Source organism: Penicillium expansum (assembly GCF_000769745.1).
Source record: "Penicillium expansum strain MD-8 chromosome Unknown contig362, whole genome shotgun sequence".
NCBI lineage: Eukaryota > Fungi > Ascomycota > Eurotiomycetes > Eurotiales > Aspergillaceae > Penicillium > Penicillium expansum.
Window position 1 is genome coordinate 760,114 of NW_015971526.1, and position 24,080 is coordinate 784,193.

The window sequence follows — 24,080 nt, forward strand, 5'->3', positions numbered from 1 at the left end:
GACCATCGCTTTAAATGTCAGTTTAAGGTACCAGAGTGGTAATAATAATAATACTAACTACTATCCAATGCAATATCTCCAAGAGAGGCCCGAGTAGCCAGTTAGGGAATCCCGGATTCGGCCCACAGTACATCAGCCCCGTAATGACAGGGTAAATACCAATTTATAACAACATCCCTGACCATGCGACCATGTACTATGTTGTACACAGTAATAACGACGATCAAGGATTTAAATATCAATGATCGACAATGTGGAAGTTTACGTATGCGTGAATGACAGAATAATAGCATCCGGGCAGCTTTCAAGTTATCGTAAACAGGCTTTTGCCGACTCGGGAAGTTTGATCGAGTCAGGCTGCTCGAGCGAGACTTGGTGCCGTCATCCACTTATTTCTGTGATACAACTACAACCTGTTCGCCTCAGAAGATCTTACTCGCAGTCTACACTGAGTCAAGAAGGATGCACTAAATGGATGTTTCATTGAAATTGAACTTGCCAGCCAGATAACGATGATCGTTGGATATCTCCCCAGATCAGAGCCCTCCTGCCCAGACCCTCCATCCACAAGCTCATCCAGAGGCGCGTCGAGATCAATCGAGCTCTACAGAGCATGAAAGGTCTGAACAAATATCCTCCTTTGGAGACCCGCGGCCGGTCAGCAATCATCGTAAAAACTCCTGGGTGAAATCACCGGCTAACATTGAACACATTGAAAGATTTGTTTTTGTTTTTAATTCTTTTAGAAAAAGTGAAAGATGAAAAGCAGCAGGGACCCTTAGATAGAGCCCATCGTAACCGGAGAGAAAGGGAAGCCAAATTGCTATTGCCCTTAGAGCTTCCCAGTCGCCCCATTCTGACATCGAATTATGGCGTTTACCACAGGTCATCGTTGTCATCATGCCGCTTAAAGTTGAACGGTTCGCTGGCCTCTGGGCCCAGCAGATCAGGTTCTTCGCGATTGGGAGAGCCGGGAGAGAAAGCAGGTTCATCTTGAGGCTCTTCATCCTTGGGCGGCTGACGGCAACGGACAACGGTGTGGCCCACTAAAGGATGGTTAGCGGATTATCTCGAGGACTAAGCACGCGCGTGTGATCAACTCACTTTCTCCGCAGTTCTTGCACTGCACCTTCGACCAGTCTTTCGGCTGATCGCAATCACGAGAGTAATGTCCAGCTAAAACAGTAGGTGTCAGTTCTGTTTCACACAGTACACGATAACCACATAATAGGGAAATCTTCAGGGCATGAATCACACTTACTCTTTTCGCAGTTACGGCAGGTGACGGTCGAAAGATTACGAGGCTGATCACAGTCGCGCGCAATGTGGTCTTCGGATCTGCATTTATTGTTAGAATCAGCGATAATCCCAGGGCTCCGATTGTGATATTTCAACATACCCGCAATTGCGGCAGGTGCGAGGGCCACGGTCAGCAACATTGGGGCAATCTTTGGCAAAATGGCCAGCTGAAATATAGAAGTTAGCATCATGAAATATATGGATCATCTTGGTCAAGGACTTGTAATACTTTCGTTGCACTTCCGGCATTCAACATCAGCTGCAGATCGGGGCTCGGTGCAGTCAGAACCCCTATGCTCCACAGACCTTCATAAAAGTCAGCATTATCGAGCTCGTTGTCTGTATCAAAGTCACATACCCGCAATTACGGCAACCATGCTTGTTCTTGCGCTGCTGTCTGCAATCACGCACACGGTGTCCAAGCCCATCGCAGTTTGAGCACTTGATTTCCACACGCTCGTTGCCTTCCTCACGCTCCCGCTTGCAACTGCGCGAGATATGGCCCAACTCTAAACAGAATGGTTTAGCAACGTTCTGAGAATCTGTAATCAAAGTAGACACCTACCTCCACAGTTCAGACACTTGGGCACCTTGCGCTCGTAGGGAATGCCAGCGTTGTTCATGCGTTCGAGGTTTTCCTCGGCATCCGCAGGCCAACGGTCTCGGAGGTGGCCACGCGACGCCTTGGGGCTAAAAAAGAATCCAATCACGAACTCGCGATCAAGCACTCCCTGGAGATCGATAAGGCTCATGACATCGTCAACGTCAATCTCCTATAGGTAATATTCATTCATTAGTAATTCATTCCTGAGCATCAAAACGGCAATGATTGGTTACCATAGCAATGATGTAGACATTGAAGTCATCTTCGCGCATTTTTCTCTCGATATCAGCCCAAGTGGCGTGGGGAACTGCCTTAGAGTAGATTTTGAGTGCCTGGAGTTAGGTCAGCCAAAGCTCAAAACTTTCAAGGCACGTATGGATTCCTAGTACCTCGCGGAAATCATCAAGGTCCCTTTCGTCGCTAGCTTTCTTCATTGCAGCCCAAGCTTCATGGGGAAGCATGTCAGCAACAAGGTTGAGATCGAACTTGCGATTCTCCTTGCATTCCATCGTCTTGTGGCCTTGAGCCTGGCAGTTCTTGCAAACATCGGGGGGTCTCTCAGGACAATCAACAGCGGGGTGGCCTTCCTTTTCGCAGATACGGCAGGTACCCTTGAACACGCGCGGGTTAGGGCATTCGGACTTGGAGTGACTGTGTTTGAAGTCAATTAGCAAATTGAAGTACAAAATGCTCAACGATAACTCACCCTTCTTGGCCGCAGTTGAAGCATGCGCCCATCTTGCGAGGCTCGGTGCATTCGGCCTTGGAGTGACTATTCCAAGAAAACAGTTAACACTGTAACACACAAGCTGTTAGATAAGAACTTACCCTTCTTGGCCGCAGTTGAAGCATGCGCCCATCTTGCGGGGCTCGGTACACTCGGCCTTGCTATGTCTGCATTGTTCTCAGTACAATTGACCAAGCACATAGAGGTCAACCACTTACCCTTCCTGGCCACAGTTGTAGCAAGCGCTGTCACCACCACCGGCATATTCACCATATCCTCCGGTATTGCCATCACCGCGGTTGCCATAGGCATCGCTATATTTGAGCATTGGTTAGATGAGCTACCACAATATGACATGTAATGTGCAGGACCAACTTACCCTGCATTGCTGTCCCTCTGTCTCAGAGGAAGAGGAGCCGAGTCATTCGGGCACTGGCGAGTCATGTGGCCAGATTCACCGCATCTTGAGTTCGTGAGTGATTGAGGTTCTTGGGGGACACTGTGAAAGCTAGAAACTTGGAGGTGAGAACTCACTGTCCGCATGTGAAACCATCGTCTCGGTCTCCATGAATATTGGTCTCCATTGTCGTTAACCTGGGCGCGCGTTAGTCAAATGCCCCAAAACTGTCTTGTCCTTGTTCATGATCTTTCACAAGGGTGGAGGGCTAAAGCGGGGCAGCTAAAAAAATGAATTGAGAGGGGGCAGAAAGGAGGGGGCATAGAGGCGCGAGAGAAGGCAGAGGCAGATGAGACGAGATCCTAAGGAGAAGTAGAACACGATCTTTTCACGTGGATCGCTCTTCGAAGATCATCGAGAGAGACAGTGCAAGCTCAACGCGCGAATAATGAAGCTTACCAACGTAATTTTCGATGCGCAGTAAACGCGAAGGCTGTTTGTTGACGATGAGTGAAGACACAAAGAGAAAGGGGAAGAAGAAGAGGAAGAGGGGGGACGAGGGAAAGGAAAACAAACAATTGGCAGGTAACGATGAGGTGGAAACTGTCTGTTTGGGGAAGGAGCGATGTGTTGACCAGACTCAGGCAGTGGCTCTATCTCTAATGCACTTACACTACCTAGGTAGACGACATGCTTAATCACATTAGAGTTACAGATGAGACTCCATATTTTCAAAAGAAATTGCATGCATTTGAATGGTAATTGGTCATATATTCTGCTAGAAATACAGAGCACATGCAGAAAGACCGATGATATAAGGCCACTAACCGCAAGATAGATATGTATCAACCTGTCTACCATTACCGGAATAGCCTGCCCAGCAGGCCACCGGCGATGTTGTTCACAATACCACCACCTAGAGCCGAGTTGGCATATGTGGAGGCCTGACCAAACTTATCACAGCGAGAGAAGGCCATGGTATTTGTGATAGTCAAGATGAGTGCAATGACTAAACCAAAGTCAATACGTAGTTCCAGTGTATACCAAGGGTATCTTGGGAGTAACTTACCAATCAGACTGAGCCAAATAACACCGACAAGTCTCACAATGGCCAAAATCGCAAGGCCCACCCACAGAGCTGGTGTGACATACAAGCTCAGCCAGAAGAACCGCTTGTCAGTGGCTGTCACAGTGCGAACATTGGGGTCGGATGATTCGAAGACCCACTGCGAGTCGCCGGTCGAGGTGTCGACCTCGTTCCACCAACGTAGGCCGACCAGCCGGCGCCCCGCAATGTTTTTGAGGTAATAGAAATCCGCGGAGAGGAGTAGAAGGGTGAAAATGAAGACGAGGATACTAGATAGATGTTAGCATCGCAGGTTGACAAGCGGGTAGTTCAGCGCAGGGTCCGTACAAGTCATCGATGAAGAGTACACCAAATAGATACATCAGTAGCGCACCTACTCATCAAGTTAGTCAAATCATTCTTGCCGCTGTTACTTGGGGCGGGGGAGTACGAACCGATCCGAATGCCTAAGAAGACAAGTAGCGTGATCGGGTGCGCGCTGAGGCGCCAGTTGAGGTCGCCTTGGCCTCCTTGTCCTTGGTCCATGATTTGCAAGGTGGAGGGTTTGGTATTATGTGAATGTAAGGGACCTCTCGGTCAGCAGATTTGGTCAATTTGATCCAAGTTAAGTCTGTTGTTGACTGGCGATGCTCGCTATGTGGTCGAAACACGGGTGCAGGCGGTTTCTTGCGGCAGAATAATCAATGCTACAGCGGAAGCATAGACCAAGTGGATTTGTTGACGATGTGTAATATTTGCTTGGCCAAGGGCTGCAGCATCTACCTAGCATACTGTACAAACCCCTGTAATTTCAGGATCATCAAAGAGGGTCTATAAGAAGATCTAATAATTGCTCCTACTTCTATCAATGTTCAAAGATATTCACGTGACTACACTAGGTGGATACCCGTGAGCCACACATGCAGTTAATTAGGTCCAAACGTATGTGGCGCTAAGCCGATAAGACACAAAGTTTGATCTATATAAGACCTCTGTACTAAAATAACACAAGGAGGCGACCGTAGTAGAGAAGTCACATCGCAGTACCAAGCAGGTAGAGGACGAAGTATGGGCTCTATGGGAACTCCTCTGGTGGTTCAAGTGCCAAATCTAGACCGTACCAACCCATACCTCGGGAGGTAGGTTGCTTCACAAAAACAAAGATAAATGACCGAAGCGTCTTTTATTACTGCCTAGACATTCTGGGAAATACCTCGGTGCTATGGCTCATACTCGATTAAAATGGAATATATATTGCGACATTCCGCCACTAAGCCTTCCCCAAGGTACAGGCTGTGTTCAAACTATCCATATAGTGTCGTCCCGGCTTAGTGATATCAGCACCTCTCTCAAGGAGGATCTGAGCCACTTCCGCATGACCGCCGTGGATAGCTGCCTCCAGGGTATTGTCGAATTCCTCACTTCTCGCGTGTATGCCTGCGTTATATTCGAGAAGAACGTGACAAACTGCGGCCTGTTCTTCATATGTTGCGGTCTGTAAGGCACTCCCGTACAACCCCTTTGTATCGACTGATATACCAGAATTCAGTAATAGCTTGACCACTCAAGAATGACCTTTTGCTGCAGCCACATGGAGAGCATTGCCGTAAACACCTTCTGCGGTCAAAATCTCGGGCTCATTGCTAAGGATGCAGGATACAACAGTATCTAACCCTACAAGTGAGGTGATTCAGAGAGGTAAAGGTAAAAATGGAGTAAATGATACATCAAGTGGCTTGGTCCGGGTCCTCCAGAGCTCGTCAAAATCATGGATACTTATCCAGTCCGTGAATACGTTTGCGTGAAACACAAAAACATCCTCCATCGGTAGTTGTAGGCAAGAGCCCGCTTCAACCGAAGTCAATTTAAGATCGTCTTTCCACTCCCAGCTTGTTATAACATCAGATATGACTATTTCAAAGACGTACTTTCGGGGGACAACATACGGATCCCATATAGCCATAGCAGGCGCTCATTTCCATGGGCCCATGATATGTAGGAATCGTCCTGCAGTAGCCACTCGCCAGTCGTTGGGACATTATTGCTGCGGGCCCGGTCATGATCCACTGCCGTGTCGAGATCTGATATTCGCTGCAATAGATCTCCGTCGTCAAGATCTTGCAAACATCTTGCATTTCCAGTGTAAGTAACTCAACGGTACCTCTAGGCCTTTTCTTTCATACATTTCATACCAGTCATATCTGACTGAACTTGTTTGATCTGGTCTAATACTTCTAGAATCCAATCAGCGTCAGGAAGCAAAGGGTGGTGTCTCTGTACTACCATGGGATATGTGGCCTAGTTATTTACTTCACGCATAGCTCGGGGTAGACACTTACTCACCATTGGGGACATCATTGCCAGTTCCTAACCAGGAACAAGTAAGAGAATATCCTTGGCTGTTGCTGCCGCGTATGTATTCTTGCCATGCCTTGGTTTTATGGGGATCAGCATAGTCACAGATACCTCTGATAACCATGCACCGAAAGTCATTCATAAATTCGGCGGATTTTGATGCGATCCACTTGTGCTTTTTCCACTTCCTGTAGCGAACAAATCACCACACTGAAATGTGCTTCTATAATCACCACCCAGGCGAGTACAATGTCATGAGGACTCTACCATGTTCCTACAGATCTACAAGAAACCGTCTAGGAGCTGGGTAAATTCCATCGGACGAAGACAGAACCATTTCACTTGTTATGCTTAATCGTACAGGAGACTGACCCCAATTTGGTAGAAGAAACGCAATCGCGCTCAAAGATATGTTGATGCTAAATTCTAAAATTTAAACAAAGCTTCCTACAAAAATAGTATGGATGCTTCTAACAATCTTATAAATTCCATCTCATAAAAAAAGAAAACCGAAAAGAAATCAAGTCTGCCACACTTCTACGTGGGATATACTACCACAGCGGCTTTACAGATAGCCGAGTCGGCTTCTTCCCGATCAAGTCAACCTTGGAACTCCATAAAGACCTCCACTCCCCAAGAAACACAGTACACAGTACACAACTCGATACATATGTACCATTGAATGCACACACAAATCACCATATAAACAATGGCCGCCCGCAATACTCTCCGTCGTTCCCTCCTCTACGGTAAGCTCAAGCTCCCTTCCAAAGCCGCATCTTCCCCGCATTTCACTCCCCGAGCTCCAAAGAGAAAAAAAAACACCCATAGCTAACAACACCAAACAGTCCCCGGCTCCTCCCAACGCTTCCTAGACAAGTCGCGCTCACTGACCGCCGACTGCGTCACCTATGACCTAGAAGATAGCGTGACACCGCACATGAAAGCAGAGGCGCGCTCGCTAGTGCGGAGAGCAATCGACCAAGCCGCGCCACCAGGAATTCGGGAACGCGCCGTGCGAATCAACTCCGTAGACAGCGGGTTAGCATTGGGTGATTTGACCGAAGTTGTGAGTGGACTCCGGATACATACAGAAACAGCTCCCTCCCCAAAACAGCTACCCTTCCCCTTACAACGTCCAACTTGCTAACCGCCGCAGCTCCAATCACCAAACCTAACAACAATCGTAATCCCAAAAGTCAACTCCGCCTCGGACCTAACCTTCGTCACAGACGTCATAAACCACACTCTATCCCAGCAACCACCAACAGAAAGAACCCCAATCTCACTGCTGGCTCTAGTCGAGTCCGCCAAGTCCCTGACAAACCTATCTCAGATCTGCGCCGCGTCGCCCTTACTCCAAGGGCTAGTATTCGCCGCCGAAGACTTCGCGCTAGACCTAAGTATTACGCGGACGCCTTCACTGACAGAGTTCCTCTTCGCGCGGTCTGCGATAGCTACCGCTGCGCGGGCGGCGGATCTGCCGTCGACGATTGACCTCGTCTGTACGACGTACAAGTCTGAGAAAGGGGACGGGTCGCCGCCGGATGTGTTGCAGGAGGAGTGTCGGGATGGACGCCGGTTGGGGTTCAACGGGAAACAGTGTATTCATCCGTCGCAGGTGAAGATTGCGGATCAGATCTTTGGGCCGGATGCAAGGGAGACGGAGTGGGCTATGCGGGTTGTTATTGCGGATGAGAAGGCTGCGAGGGCCGGGAGGGGTGCTTGGACGCTTGATGGGAAGATGATTGATGTTCCTGTTGCACATAAGGCTAGGGCTATTGTTAGGAAGGCGGAGGCTTGTGGAGTTGATGTTGATGCTTTGAGGGAGGAGTGGCAGCATCAGGAGCCAGAGTAGGTGGTTTCATATGTATAGCGCTGTTTACTGTCTACATGATATCCCTGTTTATTTTCTTTATATATTGTAGTATTTTTCTATGCAGGCATAATTTCCTTGAGAAGGGGCTTTTTCCTACTGTGGATCGTATTCGGTTATCTCGCTATTTCTAAGAGTCATGCTGAGACCACCCAAGTATATAGAAGCATGTAGCCAAGAAGAATTCTATCCTAAAAAGATTGCTCAACCCCCCGATACGTTCGCCTGATGTACTTGCTGCGTGCCGTGATTGAGACAGATTTGAACTAAAAGGTTGAAAACAAGTTGGGTTATCGACTTGAAACGATTCAATAGATAAATTTGCTGTACTGGGGTATCATGCCGCTTTGACGCAAATTGAGTTGAATGACATGCCATGTCATTGATCTTGGGTCTCTATTTCTTCGCGCTTGAGTAAATGGATTTTGCCCATGGTCAGGATGGGAGGCTCTCCGCCAGCGTTGGCCTCCATCAATTCACTAGTCAGCTCCTTGGCCACTGACTTGTCATAACTGGTTGGATCGATGCCGAGAATCCCTCCAACATAACCGCCTCGCTCGCCAGGTACACTGAATTCCCGGAACAAGTACCGCCACTCATTTAGCCATGCTTTAACGGCCTTGCCGATTTTATCTTTGCCGTTCTTCGAGTGGTGACCAGTGCCTGTGATGGCATACACCACCCGGAGGCCTTCCCTAGCATGCTTGAGCAGAATTTTCTCGAGATATTCGATAGCCTCTTCTGGGTGGAGACCGTGAAGGTCAACGTATAGTTCTTCCGAAGATTCATCCAATCCCTTGTGAGAGAGATGTTGATTACGTTCTTCATAAAGCTGGCGTGCGGCCTCCCGATGGCACCTGCGCATCGCGTCATTCTCGGCTTGACCGCGCAACGACAATGCTTTGGCAGCTCGTGCATCATTGCGGTTCCATGCTTGGGCAGCGCTGGGAGATATGAATGTTAGAGGGGGTGGGAAATAATATTACTCGATGAAAGCTTACCTCTGGAGGAACTTGTTTCGCACAGTGCCGTGGCGAATAGCCTCGGTGCGGTATTTGATATATTGTTGATTGGCCCGCGTGCCTGTCTCCAGCCAGGGGATATTTTGCGGGGGTGGAATCGACTGAGCTGCGGCACTATTCTCGCGACCCTTCGTATCTTTGTTTCTGGAGCTAGATTTGGTTTTCCCGGGGACAGGAGATGGGGTCATTCGAACCACATCTGCCAGAGATGAAGGGACGCTTTCTTTGCTCAAGCTAGTCTCGCGATTATTATGACCGCCCCGTTTCCCATGATGCTTTTTCCCGGCATTCTTTGCATTGACCGCGGCAAGAGTTGGAAAGGCATCTGGATCGTCTACAGACGGTGCAGCAGGATTCAACTCCCTATTCTGGTGGCGGCTAGATGGGCGGGAGCTCGGGCGTCCGAGATGAGTTGCGCTTCCATTTCTTTTGCCCATTCCAGGAAGGAGGCCAGGAGGCGCATACTTGCTAGCCTGATAAGCAGAAAGATGGGCAGGGTACCGCCCCGTGTACTGATTTGCCCATTGGTCACCGTTATCTGCCGCTTGCAAGGGTGGAAATGCATCAGAGCCGCTGTCTACCTGGAACAGAGATGGCGAAACTGGGCGACTACCATCCGTGACACTGAGATTGCCAATAAGCGCCGAAGGGTCGTGTGAGAACGGACATCCATCACCGGCTAGACAATTTCCCATAACCCAATATCTATTCACATTTGTTAGCGCAAGAACGATTGGGTTATTCACAATATGTAGAAACACTCACTTGCACACATGTGTGGTTAGGTCATGACTGAAACGACAGTCCGCTCGAAGGCATTGTCCAGTGGACAGCCAGTACTTACAGACCACAGGGCTGCGACTACTACCCAATGGTGTGACCGGGCGTACTTGCTCCATTGTCATAGACTTGCCAACCAAAACACGGCCGTCATCGTGTTGTTTGGCAATCGCCTCAGATTCTATCTCCTGCGATAGCGAAGCAATGGTGGCACCGAGATCATAACTGTTAGCCTCCAGTGCAGCTTCTATTTCATCATTTGATCGCTTATCGCCCAGCACCGTGCGCAGGATATCATGTGGGCTCATATCTGGAACAAATTCAACTGCAGTGGCGCTGAGTGCCCCGGTGGTGCTGAGACCGCCCGCGGACGAAGTTGTACTGTTGGCGTCATCTGCGACTAGCCAGTCAACATTGTTATCGCCCCCAAAGTCTCCATAGAAGTCAGAAATCTGGCTTTGATCTGAGAACTCGTAGGCATTTAGATTTGGGGAATGAGGAATTGGCTGTGCAAGAGCAAGCCGGGGCGATGGGCGTGGAGACGTAAACGGAGAGACAGTAGAAGATAGCGGGGGCCGTGCGAATGGCCCACGGGAGCTTTGCATCCACGAAGAACTCCCAGCAGGGCTTGTTCCCAACGTTGAATGAGGGGATAGCGGTGTGGATGATCGGGCCATCTGCCATGGCGCCGGCGATGAGCGACGAATCACGGTATGGCGGACCGGGGGCGATGCGTCTGGCAAGTTTCGGTTGCGATGGCGCCAGAGGATGTCCAATACCGCATTCTCCAAGGGTGTACCCGCCAAGGATGTGTTTGCGCGCAAGAAGTCCTCCACTTTCTCCACCTGTTCTTCTTCATCCAGTGCCTGATCCTGCAGGATCTGGAGACATTTTTCAAGAAGCTCGTCGGAAATCATGATGTGTGCTGATATAGGTGATACGCGCGGACGAAAGTGATCGGAGTAAACACCCTAGCGGTGAAAGGCTGGGTTCAAAGTTATAGCGCAAGGTGATGGAGGTTGCGAGAGTGATAAAGAGCGAGTAGACAATTACATCGCATCGCCGCCGATCGACGTTTGTGAATGAAAGTTGAATAAAGGGTGAAGTGACAAAGAGGGGGAGGCGGAGGAGATCAACACCGGGGCACAACAGCTTATCGGCTGAGCTTCAAGTGACACTAAGGTACCTTCAGGGCTACATATGTGTGAATTTATTATTTTGTATAACAGGGTAATTTAATAATAAGAAGATACATAAATGTAAAATAGTATTATAGAATTTATCAATAGCAAATAAATAGACGAAAAATAATAGGAAGATCCATGTACCTGTGGATTAGCTGCACCTTTATAGCCTTGTCAGCAATTTCAAACATCAGTGGACATAGATAGATACAGATATATACAGTATTTACACATAATGAGAGTTATATTTGTACATTTATAGTATTAAACAGCATAAAAGAATGTAAACAACTCTGGGGAAGATGTAGATCAGTCAACACCTGGGCACTCCCGAGCTCGAATCCGGCAGATCCGCTTACTTGCAATCTGGACTTTCAGGGTCAAACTGATTTTCAACCTAAAAGTGCTTGGCTCCTCCTCCATGCTCGGTCCAACTATCAGGGCCTTGACACGCCCTTGAAAATTCTTTGGATATTCACCTATTGCCCTTGGTATCGCACTTCCCGTCGGTCACTGTTTTAGAGCGGTTCATCTTTTCCCCCCGGATTCGACCATCTTCCTACCAAATATTGATACCCCAAGACTATACACATTTTACAATGCCTGCGGACTACCAGTCCACCGCCAGGGCATTGTCTCTTTCCTCCTCTTCTCCGGATCCCATGCCTTCTTCTCCTGGCAGTGATGTTCACCCGCCCTGGAGTCGCGCCGGCAGGCAAAGCTCCGGACGGTCGAGCGGGCAGGATACAAGCTATCAAGAAGAGATAATCCGCCGCGGTACAGAGTTATATGTCCGTATGAATACGATCTGGGAGGAGATGACTCTATTGAAGAAAATTGGGACTGTCCTCGCTGCTCTATTTGTGGGCATATCCGGTATCGCGTTCTTGGTGTTAACTGGGAAGTTGTTCATCTGGCTTGGCCCGGTCGCCGAGAAGTGGGAAACATCCTGGTTAGCCGCGTTCATCCTATGGCTGTGTGTCTTTTTCGTCTCATTCCCGCCTCTTGTGGGTTGGTCTACATTTGGGACTGTGGCTGGTTTTATATTTGGTGTATGGAAAGGGTAAGAGACCGATTCATATTACTTCATTTTACTCGCAAAACCAGTGAAACCAGAAAGCTAACTCGATATTTCTTCTATAGATGGTTGATCTACGCCTCCGCGACAATTCTTGGGTCGACTGCCTCGTTTTATGTTTCGCGGACAATTTTGTCTGGATTCGTCAAGCGCCTTATGGAACATGACAAGAGGTTCGCTGCATTGGCCCTGACATTGAAGTATGATGGGCTCAAGCTTCTTTGCATGATCCGTTTATGCCCGCTGCCCTATTCAATCTGCAACGGAGCTGTATCCACATTTCCTACAGTGCAGCCATTGATGTATGGACTTGCGACGGCCATTATCTCCCCCAAGTTGTTGGTTCCTGCGTTCATCGGTAGTCGGATTCGTCTGCTCTCCGAGAAGGGCGAGGAGATGAGTGCGGGATCCAAAGCTGTGAACATCTGCAGTATTATCCTTACAGTCGGTATTGGAATCTTTACCGGGTGGTACATATACCAAAGGTTTGAGCCCCCAAATCCATCTGTCGTTAATATCTTGTGTACTCATACTGATTCTTTTCTTTCTTTTTTTTAGAACTTTGGCTCGCGCACAAGAGCTTGAAGCCCAAGAGCGTGCAGATATCCGAGATTCTCTCCAAGCTGATCATGCGGCGCACCGCCCTCATCGTGGGTTTTCGGAAGATCCTGATGTGAACAAAGCCTCCACTACGCTTGCAAGAGACGAAGAAGAGCGAATTGGATTCACTGATTTGGATGATGACAATGTTGACCTGATCTTGGGTGACGACAGTGACAGTGAGCAGCCGGGGCCTTGGAAAAACTCGACCAGGAGATCATATCACGATGAGTTCACCGATAATGACTCGGATGGGTTCGCAGGGGAGGATGACTCATTTAGTCTGCACACTCATGTTCAAAATTAGATAACCCAATAAAGAAGTAGATACTTGATCCTATAACGTGAAGAAATATAAAAAGACTAGCCCTTGAACGTTGATGAACTTTGGTGCCGCAACCTGCCGGACTGAGAAATACGCCCCGCCCCGAGGAATCAAGCCACAAGGGTTTTTCTACTCTGATCATCACTGTCCCTTCCATCAAGTTTCACAATCCAATTACAAGTTGAATTCATTTCGAACAAAATATTCTTGTTCTATTTGATGGGCTTTATTCTCAATTCTTTCGGAGGTTTTTTTGTGGGGGGGAACTCGATGTATGTCCTGATATCCGTGCTTCCTCGATCTTCTTCACAGATCTATTCTCTCATACTCCCTGGTCTTTTTTACCATATTACATCTCATCTAACTTAATCATAGTTGATTCATTCATTCGGCCTGTGTTCCTTCGGCTTGCCGCAGATCGAATCCCTATGACCATATCATGGGTGAACGCCTGAATATTTGATATCCACACATTCTCGTGATAGAAAGGACTGTCGACATCACATCTTCGAGTTCACAAGCCACGTCTTTATTGGCGTGGAATTTTCTTTCTTTTCTCCTTCTGTCATACTCGACACATTCTTTTGAAGATCTGCCTGCAGATACCCGTGCATCAACATGTATGGCGCAGCGTCCATGAGGTTCCAGGCGGCCGAAATCCCCCCGGATCAGGAATCATACATGAATCAATATGTCCAAAATCCTGAGATCACGGTGCAGGGGCAAGAACACCTTCTATCTGACCAGACTGAACTATCTGGACCTCCTGCGAAGCGACTGCGCATCACGCACAAGGCTTACGAAGCAGCTTCAGCGTCAATTGCTTTGGGAAATCTAGAACACAACAACACCAAGTCGCAGAGCTTCCTATCTGATGGATCCTACATTGTTGGCTCAACGGAGAGGCTGGATGCTGGTGGGAGCAGTAGCACCCCGAATGAGTCGACAACCTCAACCGATGTGACATCTTCCTTTGAAATAAAAGCATCTACATCACCTGCTCCCAATCCCCTACAGTCTCTTCCTACGCGGTCAGTTGTGTTTGGGCCGAATGTATTGGACAGCGGGAACGTTGATTTGTCTAAATGTCGACCTCGATCGTCCATCCCATCAAAAATCCACCCCTCTGTTTACGGCGAGCAGTGCGTTAGAGCAGCGTATGCATCAAGGCTGAACCCATATACTCTCCACCGACAAGAACAAGAATTCTTACAAGATCACCTTTGTCACGTTCACGTCACAATCTACCTCAACATACGAAATGGAATACTGTTACTCTGGGGGAGGAATCCCATGGTGGCTGTCACCAGGGAAGAAGCACTCGGATGTGCCAAAGATTACCGATGGATGAATCTGGCTTCGTTTGCTTACGACTGGCTCGCGCGAAATGGCTACATTAACCACGGTTGTGTGGAGGCTCCATTGGCTCCGGTGAAACCCAAACGCGGAAGACGAAAAGAAGGACCTACAATTGTTGTAATCGGCGCTGGAATGGCAGGTTTGGGGTGTGCACGTCAATTGGAGAGTCTTTTTCGCCAGTATCGTGATTCAAATGCCTTGCCCCGAGTCGTTCTTCTCGAGGGACGTCGAAGAGTCGGTGGACGCATTTATTCACATCCGTTGCACAGTCTCAAGTCGGAAACCCTGCCTGATGGGCTTGTTCCAAAGGCGGAAATGGGTGCTCAGATCATTGTCGGCTTCGATCATGGCAACCCGCTGGATCAGATAGTTCGCGGCCAGCTGGCACTTCACTACCACAAAATACGGGATGTATCGACGATTTACGATATTGATGGATCACCCGTGAACGAGGTTCAGGACGCGATGGCCGAAAAGCTCTACAATGATTTACTCGATCGAACTGGATTCTATCGTCACAAAGCAAAGATTGTTCCAACCGCTCAGGGAGATCGCGAGATGATCGATGCTGGCCGCGAATCAGCGGTGGATGACGGACTCACTGTGCGACAGTACGAAGAGGCGAGGGCAGCTGGGACAATAGATTTATTAGTCCCCACAAAGCGAGTTCGACGAGGAATAAAACACAAGACTGCGGAAAATGAGCCATCCGTCGATGTGGCGAGTGATCTTGCGGGAAATTCGGAAGATGACCCGGCAGCCTTGACCTGCCAGACAACTGGATGGAAGCTTAACCCAGGATATACCGTTAACGACACTATTGAGCTAGACCAGATTGCGAAGGCATCTCAGGCGCAGACTCTCGGTGCCGTGATGGACGAGGGTGTCAAACAATATCGAGACATGCTTCCAGTGACAACGAAGGATATGCGTTTGATGAATTGGCATTTCGCCAACCTCGAGTACGCGAATGCAACCAACGTGAACAGACTTAGCCTATCGGGATGGGACCAGGACATCGGAAATGAATTCGAGGGTGAGCATTCCCAGGTCATTGGTGGCTACCAGCAATTACCGTACGGGCTATACATGCTGCCAGAAAAGCTCGATGTCCGCACCGGCAAGATCGTCACCGATATCTCTTACGACATAACTGGGTCCAGCAAGAAACAGAAGGCAGTTGTCCAGTGCGCGGATGGAGAAAAGTTCCTGGCAGATCATGTCGTCTTCACCGGTTCCCTCGGGGTCCTAAAGCAGCAGCAAATCAAATTCGAGCCTCCTCTTCCGGACTGGAAGCGTGGCGCAATTGACAGGCTGGGATTCGGTATCATGAACAAGGTCATTTTAGTGTTCAAAGAGCCGTTCTGGGACACCAAGCGAGATATGTTTGGCTTACTCCGTGAACCGAACAACCCTGCTTCCATGGTCCAAGAAGACTATGCGGCAAACCGCGGTCGATTCTATCTGTTCTGGAATGTCATGAAGACTACAGGACTCCCATGCCTGATTGCCCTTATGGCTGGCGATGCAGCTCACCAAGCAGAATCTACATCCGACGAAGCAATTATTACAGAAGTCACCGGTCAACTTCGAAACGTCTTCAAACACACCACAGTTCCCGATCCTCTAGAGACTATCATCACCCGCTGGGGCCAGGATCCATTCACATACGGCAGTTACTCCTACGTGGCCGCAGAAGCCTTCCCGGATGACTACGACCTGATGGCTCGGTCAATCGGCAACCTCCACTTCGCCGGCGAAGCCACCTGCGGCACCCATCCAGCAACCGTCCACGGAGCATACCTTTCAGGCCTCCGCGCAGCAGCAGAAATAATCGAGCCGATATCCGGGCCCATCATAATGCCTCACCCCCTCGTCCCAGAGAAATCAAAAGTAACTCGAAGCAAATCCTCCACGCCAAATGGCGCAACCACCAAGAAAACAAGAACAAGAGGCAGCTCCTCCCTCTCCTCCACCGAAAGCCCAACACTCACCCAACAAAAGCCCCCCTCAACCTCCACCTCGCGCAAACCTACCTCGACCGAAAAAACCCGCCGCGACGCCTACGACCAAGCCCTATGGACAACAATCTACGGCGAACTCGGCTCCGCACCACCCCGCCCCGCAAAATCAGGCCTAAACCCCTTCCTCTTCTACCAAAAGGACTACTGGGCTCGCTGCCGCGACCAATGCGACGAAGCCCGTCGCGCAGCATCAAATAACCCCAACGCAAAGGCTCCCCGCGACGAGATCCGCGCCGCGCTGGGCCAGATGTGGCGCTCTGCAACGCCAGCTGAGAAAGCACCCTACCTCGAGCAGACGGAGATCAACCGTTGTGCTAATGCCGAGGCTTGGGATAAATGGAAGGTTGACGTTGCTGAGTGGGAGCGGAAGACTTTTATCGTTAAGGATCGCTGGTGTGCGGAGAATCCGTTTGATGATTGGGTTATGCCGGAGTATCTTGCTGAAAATGCGCCGTTGGTGCCTGTGCTTGCTACTGCTTTTACGAATGCTGTACCTGCTGTGAAGTCAGAGGAATGATCATTTATCGGCGTTTTATGGCGGTGGGTAGACTATCTGCGTAGACAGTTAGGGAAAAGAAGGTAATTCGTCTCTGAGAGAGACTATTTGTGATGAGTATCCTTTCAGCGTTATTGATATCAATGAATGAGAATTTTAATGCAAACAGTTTTGCTTATGTAGATAAGTAAGAGAGAGAACCTGATAAGTATTGAAGATATGGAAGATGATATGGGAGCTTCTCTTTTTCTATTTCTATCTCTATGGGTATAGGCATCCCAAGTAGACCAACTGATATAAAACCACAAAGACCACTTGATTTCCTCTTCCACGAGACATGGGTAAAAGGAACAGGGAACAAAAGAAATATGCGGGGAATTTAGAAATGAGATATCGCATGAAACAGATATAAGTCTAGAAGCAAGAAGAATCCTCGATACACGGGCAAAACACCATGTTTTCATGTATCGTAACGAGAAATAGGAGGTAAAGGTGGGGAAAGAGGTGTATAGGTATTTAGAGTGCAGGCTTAGCCTCCTCGTGAGTCTCAGTCTCGGAGAGGAACTTCTCAGCCTCGAGAGCAGCGACACAGCCAGATCCTATTAAAACATTGAGTTAGCGAAATGCAATTACGATAATGGAAATACTTGAGTGTGAACATACCGGCACTGGTGATAGCCTGGCGGTAACGCTTATCCTGAACATCACCGCAGGCGAAGACACCCTCGATGTTAGTGAAGCTGGTACCGGGCTTGGTGACGATGTAACCCTCGTCATCGAGCTCAACCTGGCCCTTAACGAGAGCGTTGGCGGGGTCGTGACCAACAGCGTAGAAGAGACCGTTAGCCTCAACGACCTCCTCGGTGTTAGAGACAACGTCCTTGACACGGAGGTGGGTCATGAGACCGTTAGGCTTGGTCTCACCGATAACCTCAGTGGCGACGGTGTTGAAGCGGACCTTGCACTTGGGGTGGGCAAGGAGACGGTCAGCCATGACCTTGGAGGCACGGAGCTTGTCCTTGCGAACAAGAACAGTGACACTGCTACCGTACTTGGCGAGGAACATGGCCTCCTCAGCGGCGGAGTCACCACCACCAATGACGTAGAGGGGCTTGTTACGGAAGATAGGCACGGCACCGTCACAGACGGCACAGGCACTGATTCCGTTCTGCCAGTAGGTCTCCTCACCGGGGAGGTTCAGACGGCGGGCGTTGGCGCCTGTGGCAATGATGACGGCGTCGGCGGTGCGGACGGGCTCGCTGCCCTCGTCGTCGTTCCACTCGGTCCACATCTTGAAGGGCCGGGAGGAGAGGTCAAGCTTGGAGATAGTCTCAGTGATGATCTCGGTACCGAAACGCTCAGACTGTGCGCGCATGTTGTCCATCAGCTCGGCGCCGCCGATGCCGTTGGGGAATCCAGGGAAGTTCTCGACGTCGGTGGTAGTAGTGAGCTGACCACCGGCAGCGGTGCCGTTGGCGAGCATGCCCTCGTAGAGGACTGGCTGGAGCTCTGCACGTGAGAGATAGATGGCGGCAGTGTGGGCACCAGGGCCGGAGCCGATAACTGTAAGGTGAAAATGGTTAGAACCTTGATATTGGGGGAAATTGGGTGATCTCGGATCATTCGATCCTCTCAAGGAACCACTTACTAACTACTTTAGAGTGAACCATTCTGGCGGTGTTGGAATTGACGCGCAACGGCGTCGGTAGGGATTTAGAGAAGACCGAGGCCGAAGGAGGAGATTGTTGGTGAATGGTAGTGGCCGCAGTGGCAGTCAATCCAATGGATCGAAGGGAGGGAAAACGACGAAAGGCGGAGGAAAACAGCTTGAAGGTATTTCTGGGAAGTGAGGGAAGAGGAGAGGGAGGGGAGTTATAATATCTTTTCTCGGAGGGGCAGTGGAGACCGGGATTATTAGGTGATAGGTGAAGTTGATTGATAAACCGACAATTAGATCAGAGAGACTGGAACCTCAAAACAGAATGCGATTGGATTCTTTGTCTTTCCGAGGTTTCCAGACCACACAAGATTAGGGATAATTTGTTCAAACTAGGCGATTTAAGGCGATTTCAAGACAATTCAAGTGGGCTGAATCATGTTGAGCATCGAGGCTCTGGAGCTTTCTAAGCATATGTCACGTGAGAGGCCGAGACCGCAGATGTAATCACATCGGAGCCGAGGTCTTGCCCTGGCCGGTCCAGGGCTGTTTACCTCCTGAATGACAACGCCACTAGCGCATCTTCCGGCCCGAATTTTATATACTTCGGTTCTATTTGAGACATCTTTTGATAGAAACATCATGTCGGTTCGAACCTCGCTGGATTTTGGGGAATCATACATCAAACACAAAACACTATAATACTCCAAGTCATAAAAATCCATACAAATCATCACATCGCAAAAAACAAATGTCACCAGCCAATGTCTATGACACAATCATGTCAATATAGTACATTAGATTACGCCAAACCACTTCTTTTTTCGTGGACGGCTATGCTCCTCGGGACTGGGGGAGTGTTCAGCCATCATATTCGGTGGCAGATGTTGAGGGACTTCGCCCTCAGAATCACCATCCTCCTCCTCACTCCCAGGATATCCCTCATACTGTGGTTGATGTTGTTGGCTAGTGGCGGCGTTAGCGCGGGTATTATTGATAAGGTCGTGGTCCTCGTAATCGTCTTGTTCGTCGTCATCACTGTAATCTTCTTCTGCTTCATGCTGTGCATCTGCTCCCCCCTCGTTCTTTTTGCGGCGCGGTAGGAACTTTCTCCAGCCCTTGACAATCTGCGCTGGGGGCGGGTCATACTCGGTCCCATTGTAGTGCAGTGCCGGAACGAGTAGTCGGTAGGGGGTGGTGACACCCGATGGGTCTTGTGGGCTGATCTCTAGGTTTAAAGTGATAGAGAGTCCCCCTTCGAGATTGATGTAGACGCCTGCGCCGTCATCTCCCTGCTTGGCGGCTTTCTTTGCCGCCTTTTGGCTAAGATTCGTTGGTCGTCGGTGGAAGTTGCCGGGTCGGGGAGGTGCACCGGCCCCGGTGCCTGGGAAATAACTGTCCCCGTTCTCATGGGGCTGAGCGGGCCCATCGACACTTGCACGTCGATTGAAAGCGGTCTCGTCGCCTTGATTGAAGCTCATGGTCCTCGTAGGAGGTGGTCCACGGGTGGAAAGGCGCCTGAGAATACCAGGCTTCTCGCTAGACCCCTTGTCCGCACGACCAAGCGACAATGTTCGCTGCAGCTTATTTGGCCGAGGAGGTGGGGCCTCTATCATCTTTGACTCAGGGGTATCAGGTGGAGTAGACCCGGGCTTATACTCACGGATCGAACACCAGTTTCGCCGAGGTAGCAATCTTTTGTTGTTTCGGGCCTTGCCATTCACATCTTGAACGAAGATGGGGACGGCATCCTCGTCTGTGTTCGAGTCCATGTGGTGGACTGTATTTCGCTTATTGAGCATGTCCGCAATGAGATCGGTCTCCGGAATGTCTGCAATAGCAGAGGAGATGACATTCGGCATGTATCGGTAATCCTGGTCTTTGGCGATATTCAATTTGGGATTCGAATAGAACTGCCCGATTGCAGCGAGGTGGACATCACCACTGAATGATTAAGTTAGTTTATATCGTTTGAAACCGGGTTGCTGTCAAGCAAATTGTGTGGTCTTACCTGAGTATTGTGATCCGGACTGACTTCTCTGCGGCCAAATCCTGAAGATCCTCAACCAACCATGTGCGCTCGGACTTGAGGTGCTTGCCAGCCCAGTGGTCATCAAAGACCTCCACGTTTCCGCCAGATCGATTTACAAGCCCACCAAGTACTCCAGCCTTGCCGAGTGACTTGCGGCTGTTCATGAAATTGCGGAGCATTGCCTGGAGTCAAGGTTAATTTTGGGTTTGATCAAAGACAGAAGCAATCGGACTACATACCACTCGGGGGTAAGCAACAGGAACACTTGAAAGAACGATCAAATGCTTTGTCTCTCCTTTCATAATCTCCCTGTGGCAGCGGTCCCACAATAAATCACAGGTCTCTTCGCCGAGAACCTCATTGCTCTGCAAGAAGATGTTAGCATAGTCCAACAGATATCAAAATTGGAGTGACCATACCCGTCGCTCAGTGCGGCAATCAAGACCCAAAAATGAAACTCCTTGGCCGAGAGACATGAACAGGTTTCGGCTTTTCTGCTCGATATACGGGCCAGGATGAGCACCAAGAAGCCAGCTGGGTTCATCTGTCTCTGTTTCGTCAGGGACACTGTGGTGCTGGAACAGCAGGTAATATTTGAAAGCAATCTTTCCAATTCCAGAGATAACAGCTGTCTGCATGAAATCATCGTGGTAAGAACCGAAGCCTTCAAAAATTTCATGATCGTTCCACATGTTGACCATGGGAATCTGAGAGTTCGCCAACGAGAAAAGGCCCTGGGAGAACCATGCAGCATAGCGGTCGAGGTAAAACTGCTCCAACTCAGCCCGGAACTCGGGTGTGAATGATGCCCCATATCTCTCAGCGGCGTTCTTAATCTTAATCCATTCTTGGAAGAATGCTGACTCAGTGATGCCCGCGTCATTGAAGATTTGATCGCCTCCACCAATCATCACATGGAACGGACGAGTCTGATGCTCATTAAGAATATCTCGCCAGAGCGGGTCGGGCCCACAGACTCTATCAGAATCCGCAGAGGGGGTGAACCCGTTACCGCTGTGGAACATTATGTTCATGGATTCTCCGGCCGGGGGCACCCAGAATCCCAAGGCGGGTCCCTGGTTGATCCGATAGGCGATTCGCTGTTGGGTTGTGCTCAGTTCAACCTCTAGGTTGAATCGCCAGAATGTTACATCTCTTGCGGAATCGGCGTACAGGCGGGCTCCTGGGATGTCTCGGTGCAGACTCGCTGTCTCGCCGTCGACGGCATGCATACGGTTGGAAGGCATAGGTTGTTTGATGCCTTCGCTGGTATAGTCGATCATGCTAGGTGAGAGCTCGTAGATGCCATCGTCATTCTCGACAAACGATAGATCGACTTGTTCCTCTATATGTTCAACTGGTTTCACATAAAGGGGCCGCCCATCACGGCCAACTTTCATGAGCCCGGCTGTTGGGTCGACATATTCGGGAGCCAGTTGCACTCCATCTTCATGGCTGATCTCCACGGGTGGAGGAGGAAGAAGATCCATCGGCTGAGAAAACAGTCTCAGTGTAGGTGGAGTCTCGTAGGCGGAGCGAGAATCTTTGGTCACTATCATGATGGATCCTCGCCATATGTCTTTGTCAATGGGGCCGCTGGATCCATCAACCCTAATTCGTCTGATACCCGTGTATCTTAGCAAAGGTCCACATCGCAAGAAGAGGTTGGGTTGGAAGTTCTTGTGTTCAGTCATTCCTAGTGGGCGTTAGTATGTGCATTTCATGATTTTGTGACAAGAAATGTAGCTTCAAAACAGGATAGCGGAGGATCTTACCTGTCACTTTCTGAGCAGGAGACTTGTAGTTCTTAGGAAGAGCCCTGCTCTTTCTGCGATCTTTGCTACCACCACCTTCCCACCACGCTTTGCTGCGCTCCATATCAAAATTCTGGAAATCAAAGTCAGGAGCTGCAAGCCGAGCAGGCTGTGCATTCCTCCACTCAAAGATTGGTGGGGGCGTAGGTGGCGGGACATTGAAAGACACAGACTGTTTCTTGGGCTTGACCTGCGACTCGGCACTATCCTGAGGCGCACGGGGTGGTGTTAAAAGTTCGTCTGTTGTCTCCGCTCTTAGAGCAGAGGGAGCCTGCATAGGTCGAGGGCCTGCTTGGGACATCGAGCGGCTGTGGCTGATATTGTTGGCAGAGGTTGGTTTTGCGGCAGGTCCGCTCACTGTGACTGATCTTCTAGGCACATTGCCTATCTTAGCTGTTGATGGGATAGCGGCTTCCGCGCGCGTAAATTGGGGATCCTCGGGACGGCGGAAAGATGGATATTGAGGATTTGTTGAAACTGTCCTGTTGTGACGCACAGCTGTGTTTTCTGGTTGTCGCTGTTGTGGTGGTGCGCCCGCATGTCCATTTCGCATGCCATCCCCAATTGGGATATCTCTTCGCTCATTCCTTCTGGCTGCGCCGGAGGTTGGTTGACTTTCTGGCTGCGTACGTTGTGCTGATGCTTCGCGAGCCACTGCTGCTATCAATTCGGCTTTCTCTTGTTCGGCTTTCTTGCGCGCAAGTCGCTCTCGGGCTTTGATTTCCGCCTGTTGTACTCGTGCCCGCTTCTCTTCCTTGCTGATTCCAGTCAAAGTTACTTCCAACTTTTGAAGGGGCGATCGTTCTGATGCCCAATCTCGCCGCGATTCACTGGCGGGGACCGATCGTGTGGTGTTGGACCGAGTCGGAGGCGAAGACACACCCGGTGCAGGCGGTGGTGACTGAACATGAATCTCAGGCATGTCTGCACGGGGTTCTGGGGAATAGGGCTCTGTGGGAAGACCTCGCGGTGTGGCTGATTCTTCTGATAAATCTGAGGTCGAAGGAGGAATCTGCTTGCGGGTTGTATAGTTCAGGTTTCCCTCGGGCTGGTTTCGGGCTCTAGCTGAGAAAGACCTGTCTACCTGTCCTGACGACGAATGGGCATCTCTTCCGCTGGTTTGAGCTGTGTTCGGGTCATCGAATTCTGCCTCGTGCTCATAGCTTTCTGTGGAAGAAGCCTTTTTGCGATTGCGCCTTGCTGGAGCTCTTTGCGCTCCGTTAGAAATGTGGGGGTTGGAGCTGCCGTTTGATATATCGGGCGATCCGCGCATTGCCATAGCAGCCATGATGTTGTGTGTTTGCGCCCAAGCTTAAGGAGATAATCGAGAAAAAAGATGCGTAGATAGGGCGCCAAGTATGTGCAATTGCGAACCCAACTGGAAC

General features: G+C 49.7%; 7 protein-coding genes across 7 annotated transcripts; 3 read left to right on the plus strand and 4 right to left on the minus strand.

The window, feature by feature from the left end:
- Positions 1 to 876: 876 nt before the first annotated feature.
- PEX2_105760 (uncharacterized protein) lies at positions 877 to 4,639 on the minus strand (the record flags this gene model as incomplete). The annotated part of the gene is made up of 18 exons (XM_016747844.1): positions 877 to 1,046; positions 1,105 to 1,176; positions 1,262 to 1,338; positions 1,400 to 1,466; positions 1,529 to 1,605; positions 1,658 to 1,808; positions 1,865 to 2,072; positions 2,137 to 2,235; positions 2,293 to 2,554; positions 2,610 to 2,675; positions 2,732 to 2,797; positions 2,849 to 2,944; positions 3,010 to 3,093; positions 3,165 to 3,224; positions 3,892 to 4,036; positions 4,097 to 4,383; positions 4,442 to 4,487; positions 4,549 to 4,639. 18 exons carry the CDS (start codon positions 4,637 to 4,639, stop codon positions 877 to 879), a joined length of 2,124 nt encoding a protein of 707 aa, XP_016593331.1.
- Positions 4,640 to 7,157: 2,518 nt separating this feature from the next.
- PEX2_105770 (HpcH/HpaI aldolase/citrate lyase family protein) lies at positions 7,158 to 8,306 on the plus strand (the record flags this gene model as incomplete). Its single annotated transcript, XM_016747845.1, has 3 exons — positions 7,158 to 7,197; positions 7,297 to 7,517; positions 7,608 to 8,306. 3 exons carry the CDS (start codon positions 7,158 to 7,160, stop codon positions 8,304 to 8,306), a joined length of 960 nt encoding a protein of 319 aa, XP_016593332.1.
- Positions 8,307 to 8,703: 397 nt separating this feature from the next.
- Positions 8,704 to 11,043, minus strand: PEX2_105780 (CCCH zinc finger and SMR domain protein; the record flags this gene model as incomplete). The annotated part of the gene is made up of 3 exons (XM_016747846.1): positions 8,704 to 9,268; positions 9,326 to 10,051; positions 10,112 to 11,043. The coding sequence occupies 3 exons, from the start codon at positions 11,041 to 11,043 to the stop codon at positions 8,704 to 8,706; spliced, it is 2,223 nt and encodes a 740-aa protein (XP_016593333.1).
- Positions 11,044 to 11,909: 866 nt separating this feature from the next.
- On the plus strand, positions 11,910 to 13,295 carry PEX2_105790 (TVP38/TMEM64 family protein; the record flags this gene model as incomplete). Its single annotated transcript, XM_016747847.1, has 3 exons — positions 11,910 to 12,373; positions 12,454 to 12,856; positions 12,948 to 13,295. 3 exons carry the CDS (start codon positions 11,910 to 11,912, stop codon positions 13,293 to 13,295), a joined length of 1,215 nt encoding a protein of 404 aa, XP_016593334.1.
- Positions 13,296 to 13,931: 636 nt separating this feature from the next.
- aof2 (putative lysine-specific histone demethylase Aof2) lies at positions 13,932 to 17,213 on the plus strand (the record flags this gene model as incomplete). The annotated part of the gene is made up of 1 exon (XM_016747848.1): positions 13,932 to 17,213. One exon carries the CDS (start codon positions 13,932 to 13,934, stop codon positions 17,211 to 17,213), a length of 3,282 nt encoding a protein of 1,093 aa, XP_016593335.1.
- A 495-nt stretch (positions 17,214 to 17,708) lies between these two features.
- trr1 (thioredoxin-disulfide reductase TRR1) lies at positions 17,709 to 18,862 on the minus strand (the record flags this gene model as incomplete). The annotated part of the gene is made up of 3 exons (XM_016747849.1): positions 17,709 to 17,791; positions 17,856 to 18,755; positions 18,841 to 18,862. The coding sequence occupies 3 exons, from the start codon at positions 18,860 to 18,862 to the stop codon at positions 17,709 to 17,711; spliced, it is 1,005 nt and encodes a 334-aa protein (XP_016593336.1).
- A 784-nt stretch (positions 18,863 to 19,646) lies between these two features.
- PEX2_105820 (uncharacterized protein) lies at positions 19,647 to 23,983 on the minus strand (the record flags this gene model as incomplete). The annotated part of the gene is made up of 5 exons (XM_016747850.1): positions 19,647 to 20,793; positions 20,861 to 21,063; positions 21,121 to 21,246; positions 21,301 to 22,577; positions 22,657 to 23,983. The coding sequence occupies 5 exons, from the start codon at positions 23,981 to 23,983 to the stop codon at positions 19,647 to 19,649; spliced, it is 4,080 nt and encodes a 1,359-aa protein (XP_016593337.1).
- Between the last annotated feature and the right edge of the window lie 97 nt (positions 23,984 to 24,080).